The sequence below is a fragment of the Polyodon spathula genome, chromosome 18, assembly GCF_017654505.1.
Source record: "Polyodon spathula isolate WHYD16114869_AA chromosome 18, ASM1765450v1, whole genome shotgun sequence".
Taxonomy (NCBI): Eukaryota; Metazoa; Chordata; class Actinopteri; order Acipenseriformes; family Polyodontidae; genus Polyodon; species Polyodon spathula.
The window spans coordinates 13036662-13045391 of NC_054551.1; the positions used below are offsets into that span (position 1 = coordinate 13036662).

General features: G+C 36.6%; 1 protein-coding gene across 1 annotated transcript; it reads right to left on the reverse strand.

Moving 5' to 3' along the window:
- Positions 1–462: 462 nt before the first annotated feature.
- Positions 463–6103, reverse strand: med9 (mediator complex subunit 9). The gene is made up of 2 exons (XM_041277046.1): positions 5992–6103; positions 463–1014 (listed from the first exon to the last, which is right to left on the reverse strand). Exons 1-2 carry the CDS (start codon positions 6060–6062, stop codon positions 798–800), a joined length of 288 nt encoding a protein of 95 aa, XP_041132980.1. The 5' UTR covers positions 6063–6103; the 3' UTR covers positions 463–797.
- Between the last annotated feature and the right edge of the window lie 2627 nt (positions 6104–8730).

The following is an 8730-nucleotide window of genomic DNA, read 5'->3' on the forward strand; positions in this document are numbered from 1 at the left end:
TTATTTTTAAGCCCCAGAGAAAAACTACCACTTACTATAGTAAAAGTGCCATGAGGAGAGGAAAGAACATAATGTTTTGAAACAAGAGAAACACTTTGCAGTTATAAGGAATTCCATTCAGTGCTAAAACGACCTACACTTAGAGTAGCTAACCAAAATATATTTTTTAAAAAGCTCTGACTAACAGAAAATGTAATAAGTTTTCTTATAGGAACTATGGAAATTTCAACATGAATAAAAAGATTTGTAGATATACATAGCAACAGAATCAATTGCCAAAATCAGTTTTTACATTTTCCCAATTACAAAATAGTAAACACGTACAAACGATAAACCAGTATTGGTGTGGATATCAATAATAAAACATTATATTAATTATTCAATGCTGGGCTAAAAACAGGTTAATATTTATTTAGATAACGAAGCTGAGTTTATGAAGCTGTATAGGAACACAAGACAGTGTGCACTGGGTAACTGTTTAACTTTTAATACAGTAAGAGGTGAATCAGCCAAACTGGCAGGAAATGTACAAACTTTTAAAGGACACAATTCTACATCTCCAGTGCTGAAACCAATTCACAGCTCAGGTCTGCCAGGTCCACTGATCTTTACCAGACTGTCGCAGAAGTCTGGACATTTTTAATCCAGTGCTATAATGATTTCCAGATTGCTGACAATGCATGTATTTAAGTTTTAAAAAGAATTATGGCTTTGGCTTTCTTTTTTTCACAATACATGTCCTGTTTGTTAGAAGAAAGCCAGCTCTCTCATGCTCAGTCCCTACTACAGATCCCAGCCTATGGTTTAGGGATATCGATCATGCAGAGGCTCCTGTATTTCTGAAGCAGCTTGTTTTTAGTGTGGACCTGCTCTCTCACATTCTGCAGCTGCTGTTGCTGTTGCTCGGGGCTCATGCTGATGCCTGGCATTGTGCTGATCTGCTCTCTCGCCTCCTGGATCTTGGTCTTCAGTTTGTTCAGCTCCTGGTGGACATCCTGGCTGTCCTTGTCCATGCTGGTAGAAGAAACAAATAGATTGTTATATCTGCAATTTTGGGGATACCAGTAATCTTAGTTCTATAAACATGTGCTTCTTAAAAAATGGGGAACTCTCAAGAATGGTTTAACCTGAACAGATGTGAAGCCTTTTACAATTCACTGATGTTGCAAAGTTGTATTAAAATGGATACTGGGAAATATATATTCAGGGAAGGCCCACTGATACTACTGGGATCAGTACTTCTATTCATCCTTGTATCTGTATGTATACAAGAGTCCTACAGCATTTAGAGACTGTCACGCAAATTCTGGCAAGGTGGTAAATCGATGCAAGGCAAAACACGTTGTGATATGCATTTCTCATTTCTGACAGACACTAAGTCAAAGTACATTTCAGTTCAGTTGTAACCGTAAACTGCTCTGTATTGTATTTTACAAATGCAACCTCGGTGACTGTTGGTAATCAGTGCTGGCTCAGTCAGCAGCAGCAAGCAGTACAACACATGGCACGCCTTCAATATCAGCTGTCCTTACAAATGTAACACGAAATTCTCCTGTCACGACACTGCACGCTTATTGGTGATCATATTATTGTTAACAAAACAATGAATAATCCTCTCTCTACACCGAAACCCTAACCTCAAGGTCAGTATCATATACTGCAGTCATTACACATCTAAAGTAGTTAATGTTTGGCAGTGAATAAGCGTTTTTTTTTTTTTTTTTTTTTACTTTAAATAAAGTGACCGGAGGTGCCGATTTCCTCAGTTGTCCTGACAGGAAGATTTCATGGTACCTTTGTAAGCACTGCTCAATATCATGGCAGTCCTTAAGTTAAAAATGTAGCTGCTATTTACCCTGACAATGTTAGATGTCATACAAGCTTTATCGGCACCGAGGTCTTAGTTTCATTTGTATGTGGCTAATTGCGTGCATGTGCACAATCAGCAAGTCTTGAAGTTAGCATATATTTGGTAGCATTTTGCTCTTAATTTGCTACTAATATTATATATTATATTATTATATATATTATATATATATATATATCACTAATATATATATATATATATATATATATATACATACATACATACATATAAGTTTTAGGCAGGTGTGAAAAAATGCTGTAAAGTAAGAATGCTTTCAAAAATAGACATGTTAATAGATTGTATTTATTAATTAACTAAATGCAAAGTGAGTGAACAGAAGAAAAATCTACATCACCCTTTGCCTTCAAAACAGCATCAATTCTTCTAGGTACACTTGCACGAAGTCAGGGATTTTGTAGGCATACAGTCAGTTGTATGATTAAACAATTATACCAAACAGGTGCTAATGATCATCAATTCAATATGTAGGTTGAAACACAATCATTAACTGAAACAGAAACAGCTGTGTAGGAGGAATGAAACTGGGTGAGGAACAGCCAAACTCAGCTAACAAGGTGAGGTTGCTAAAGACAGTTTACTGTCAAAAGTCATACACCATGGCAAGACTGAGCACAGCAACAAGAAACAAGGTAGTCAGACTGCATCAGCAAGGTCTCTCCCAGGCAGAAATATCAAGGCAGACAGAGGTTTCCATATGTGCTGTCAAAGCTCTTTTGAAGAAGCACAAAGAAACGGGCAACATTGAGGACCGTAGACGCAGTGGTCGGCCAAGGAAACTTACTGCAGCAGAAAGACACATCGTGCTTACTTCCCTTCGCAATCGGAAGATGTTCAGCAGTGCCATCAGCTCAGAATTGGTAGAAAACAGTGAGACCCTGGTACACCCATCTACTGTCTGAAGAAGTCTGGTCAGAAGTGGCCTTCATGGAAGACTTGCGGCCAAAAAGCCATACCTCCGATGCGGAAACAAGGCCAGGCAACTCAACTATGCACAAAAACACAGGAACTGGGGTGCAGAAAAATGGCAGCAGGTGCTCTGGACTGATAAGTCAAAATTTGAAATATCTGGCTGTAGCAGAAGGCAGTTTGTTCGCCAAAGGGCTGGAGAAGGGTACACGAATGAGTGTCTGCAGGCAACAGTGAAGCATGGTGGAGGTTCCTTGCAAGTTTGGGGCTGCATTTCTGCAAATGGAGTTGGGGATTTGGTCTGAATCAATGGTCTCCTCAATGCTGAGAAGTATAGGCAGATACTTATCCATCATGCAATACCATCAGGGAGGCATCTGATTGGCCCCAAATTTATTCTGCAGCATGACAATGACCCCAAACATACAGCGAAAGTCATTAAGAACTATCTTCAGCGTAAAGAAGAACAAGGAGTCCTGCAAGTGATGGTATGGCCCCCACAGAGCCCCGATCTCAACATTGAGTCTGTCTGGGATTACATGAAGAGAGAGAAGCAACTGGGGCTGCCTAAATCCACAGAATAACTGTGGTTAGTTCTCCAAGATGTTTGGGCCAACCTACCTGCAGAGTTCCTTCAAAAACTGTGTGCAAGTGTACCAAGCAGAATTGATGCTGTTTTGAAGGCAAAGGGTGGTCACACCAAATATTGATTTGATGTAGATTTTTCTTCTGTTTTCAACATGTCTATTTTTGAAAGCATCTTACTTTACAGCATTTTTTCACACCTGCCTAAAACTTTTGCACAGTACTGTATATATTTATTTATGCAGTAGCATTTTTCTGATACCTTACGCTGCAGTATATGACCTGATAGGATCTTTCATAAAGCGGGAAACCATTGCCAAGAGTGTCCCAATTTGTAGATGACTGAGGTTTGTGTGCTTTAACACAAAATGTTAATACGCAATCACTTTAATTTAGTGGTAACACCACTGCACTATTATAATTTATATTATATATATTATTGCACCATCAAACTAACTTACAACTTACACACATGGCTAACTAATGTCACTGTTTAATAAAACGAACCCAGCATATTTTTTTAAATCTTGGTTGATATCCCTTATTCTATTATTACATCTTTGTTAATTTCTTAAAATTTTTAAAAATTCAATTTAAAGGCAGGGTGCGAGCGGACATATTTACGAACAATCCGGTTAGTATAACAAGTTGCATGAATCTTTTAAATGTAGCGGTACCGTGCTGAAACAAGTTCTTCACCTTTATTTATTTTTTTTTTGTTTTTATCAAATTCACACTTGTGTACCTACATTACCGATTTCATTCATATATATATATATATATATATATATATATATATATATATATATATATATATATATATATATATATACACACACACACACACACACACACACACACGACATTCCATTGATTTGTATAGAATGTCCATGCCGATAACTTTTGAAAACAAGGCAAGCATTGTACTTTATCTCTTTAGAAGAAATATTTACAGAATGCTTCAAAACTGGTGCTACAACCATGATTAATGTATTAACAGCATTTTAATTAAATTATACCAAATCACATTTCTATTTACAATGAAGGGAACATACACAGTGTCGCCCAAAAGCTTATAATGAAAACATAACATGTATTTTTATTCCCTTCATTGTGTGTTGTGTGTATATATAATATATATATATATATATATATATATATATAAAATTTTAAGTTTGCAAATGCTATACTAGTCCATTTAAATAACACATTAGCTACAGTGGGGTTACCACTAAATTTAAGTGATTTCTAAGGCTCTGACCTATGGTTGATGCTTGTCTCACAGGTTCCAGGTCTATCCATCTTTACACTTTACCCAGTGCCAAGTCCCTATACCGTCACGAATAGGAGGGGAATGGCAGATATAAGGTGACTTTTAATAGGATAATTTATTCCACCTGTTATTTTCTGTACTTCTTTGGCTCATTTCATTTTCAGCGACCTGATTGGCCAACAGTACGCATAGTAATTAGTTAAACAAGAACGTGTACTAAATATTTGTGAACAATTTTTTTTTTTTTTTTTTTTTTTTTTACCAGGATGGCCTTCCATATTCCATAGTTATGTACCCAAAAAGCAGCTTTCATTCTACACTGTGCCGTTGAAAAGGTGCAAACTCATAAGAACATAAGAAAGTTTACAAACGAGAGGAGGCCATTCGGCCCATCTTGCTCGTTTGGTTGTTAGTAGTTTATTGATCCCAGAATCTCATCAAGCAGCATCCCAGAGTGTCCGCTTCAACAACATTACTGGGGAGTTGATTCCAGACCCTCTGTGTACAAAAGTGCCTCCTATTTTCTGTCCTGAATGTCCCTTTGTCTAATCTCCGTTTGTGATCCCTGGTCCTTGTTTCTTTTTTCAGGTCGAAAAAGTCCATTGGGTCGACACTGTCAATACCTTTTAGAATTCTGAATGCTTGAATCAGGGCGCCGCGTAGTCTTCTTTGTTCAAGACTGAATAGATTCAATTCCTTTAGCCTGTCTGCATATGACATGCCTTTTTAACCCGGAATAATTCTGGTTGCTTTTCTTTGCACTCTTTCTAGAGCAGCAATATCCATTTTGTAGCGAGGTGACCAGAACTGAACACAGTATTCAAGATGAGGTCTTACTAATGCATTGTACAGTTTTAACATTACTTCCCTTGATTTAAATTCAACACTTTTCACCACGTATCCGAGCATGTTGTTGACTTTTTTATATACTCAAACCACTTTCGTAGATAACTTGTTTTTGGTTTTTTGGTTTTTTAAGTGTAATTCACTGTAGTTATTCTTATTTTTAAGACATACACATTGTAAACAGCACAAACAATTAAGTTTTCCATGGCCTGCCTTGCACGCACCACACACAGCTCGGGTACAGCGCGGGCTCGCTAACTGCTGTGACCGGCAAAACTGCAAAATTATCGAGCGATGTATAAATAGTTTATGGAGTTTATAAATACATTCCAAGAACTTGATTCAAGGAAGCGCCGCACTACATTATCAATCCATCAACACACTTTTCAGATTAGCTAGTTTACAATCATGATTGTAAAAAACGCACACTATTCATCATAGCCTTCCATGATAAAACGCAGCTAAAGCGAGCCACTATATACAAATTATTTACCATTTTATGATATCATGGACCAGTGGAAGCAAGGAGCAATCCTCCTGCTGCTTATGCTCTGGCGCTGCCATTCCTTCTTTGTTGTTTGCAAAATGTGTGTGGGCGCTCTAAAACAGCGTCATCATCTCTGACGAATGTGTTGTGGTTAGTATTCAGCGGCTGCACAATTACGTCATATTTGTTTCCAGGTTAAAATGATTAGGAACTCATCATTTAGTAGTCTACAATAATATGCCACACACACACACGCACACATACACACACACACACATATATATATATATATATATATATATATATATATATATATATATATATATATATATATATATATATATATGTATTTGGCAACAATTATTTCTATTGTCATGCCAATAAAGCCAATTTGAATTTGAGAGAGAGAGAGAGAGAGCGAAAGAGAATGATTAAGACATGACGTCATTTTCATGTGAGTTTATAGATGGCATCTTATGTAGGGACGGTATCAGTGTTTCAAAGTCACTTCACAGCTATAGGCACGTACATGGGTCACCTTGTTCTCCCTATTTTTTGCACATATTATTAGTCTTCTAACGAGCAGTGTGTGATGCCTCAGAAAATACAAACCATAGTTACGTCGTTTTACTATGTGCAAGTAAAGTACATTCGATTTTACAGAATTAATCGAGCTGTGAAAGTAGGAAATAATTCCCTTTGAGGCGACAGCTCATTTTACGCGCAAATCTATATGAAAATTACCCAAATAAGTTTAATTATATATATATATATATATATATATATATATATATATATATATATATATATATATATATATATATAGTAGCGTTTTGTGCTATGGGGGTGAGACAGACTCGGGGGAGACCAGATGAGGTTCCACGTACTTTTATTTCATTTTTTTAATAACACAACGAAAACCTGTTTGGGCCATGGTTCACGCCAAAATAATAAACGACTGTATGTCTCCCTTTTACACTACTTCATTGATAAGCGCTCAGACAGTTCTCCGTCTTCGCAAACTCTCTCCCCTCAGACATTAAACCGCGTTCTCCCGCTCGCGGCTCACCCCCTCCTACTTATAACCTCCGGGGGAACCTCCCACTGCGCGCGCGCGCACGCACACACACACACACACACACACACACGGCGTGCCCCGTACCCTCAGAATACACGGAACCTTAACAGGACGTAACAAACAAAACAAACACAACGTCCAGGATGCTGCCATCGCCAGGGTCGTTACAATATATATATATATATATATATATATATATATATATATATATATATATATATATATATATATATTAGTTTTTTAGATTAAAACTAGTAAATTTGTTTGTTGGATTTAGGGGGGTACAATCGAAACATGATGTAACATTTGGCTTAAACTTATCAAAAAACTAACACACACATTCTAAATAGTTTTTGAAATGTGTTGTTTTTCAGACAATATATATAAATATTGAAAAGCTTAAGTCACAACTTCAACATTTAAAATCAATTTGATAATTAAATCTGGGAAAAAAACCTGTGTTTTGTCAAAATAAATATTTATTTTGCGAGCTAAAAATCAGATTTATTTGCCCAGATTATTTTTTTCGGATTTAATTGCTAATGGCCACGTGTAAAAATCATATTTAAAATCAATGTATATTTTCACTTGATTTATTTGTTATTCCCAGATTTAACATGTCAGCATGGTTTTAGGAAAGGGAGATTGTGTCTAACTAAGCTTTTTTGAGGATGCAACATCGACAGTGATACTTGCAAAGCATATAACATCGTTTATTTAGATTTCCAGAAAGCTTTTGACAAAGACCCGCATAAAAGATTAATTCTCAAACTGAACGCAGTAGGGATTTGCAAGTGTCAGAAACATACAACCAAAAGCGCCTGTCAGATAGCCCCGCCTCACAGGCAGATAACAAGATCGTCTAAGCCCGTCCTCCCACTCCTACATCTCAATTTCTTCTCTGTAATTTGAAAGCCCGCTGGATAGTTTGAAGTAGGATAGTTAGGAACGTTAAGTAAGGGCGCTCTTAAATTTACAAAAGGTGTGTTAAGCCCAGATGTGCGTACATACATACAATATGTATTTATAAACGAGTATATTTGAAGTTACATTTTTATTTTTTTGGTATTTAAATAAACGAGCAATTTAAAGTTGGATTTGTATTTGTTTTTCTATAATAAACTAGCACTGTTCTTATATTAAATTAAACCAGTATCATTGAAATGCATTGTATTTAGACCAAAACGTTAAAAAAGGACGATTTTCGTGAAATGCACGTTCGCTGTTTTTGTAGTTATAGGGTTAAGACTAAGCATATTGCATATAAGATTAAGTTAATTGCATAATAGTCGGTTCTGCTGTTGATTTTCATACCGCTATAAAATACTGGGCATAACCCTTCATAAAGAAGTTTGAACCTTAACATCAGCAAGTAGATCATTGCATTATATACCGGTAGCTTACATGTAGGTTACAGTCAGTGCAGTCTATAGCTGCATTCCTGGCAGGTGTCAGTCAGTGCAGTCCATAGCTGCCTGGAGGCAGGTTTAAGTGTTATCTGTCTACAATGGGGACAGGTGCCTGCCAGGCTGGTTTCTAATAATGGGCACATGTCTCTCTTAAATGTAATATTATTAAGGTATGCAACAAAGAAGTGAAATGAAATTAAAACCTTGGAGATTTTTCTAAACTGTAGTATTGTATTGGTGTTGTGTTTGTTGACCAGA

Excerpts from the sequence above, each read along its gene's own strand:
- med9 (XM_041277046.1), bottom strand. The coding sequence starts at position 6,062 with ATGGCAGCGCCAGAGCATAAGCAGCAGGAGGATTGCTCCTTGCTTCCA. Across the intron at positions 1,015-5,991 it reads GTCCATGATATCATAAAATG|CATGGACAAGGACAGCCAGG; the intron begins GTAAATAATTTG and ends TTCTTCTACCAG.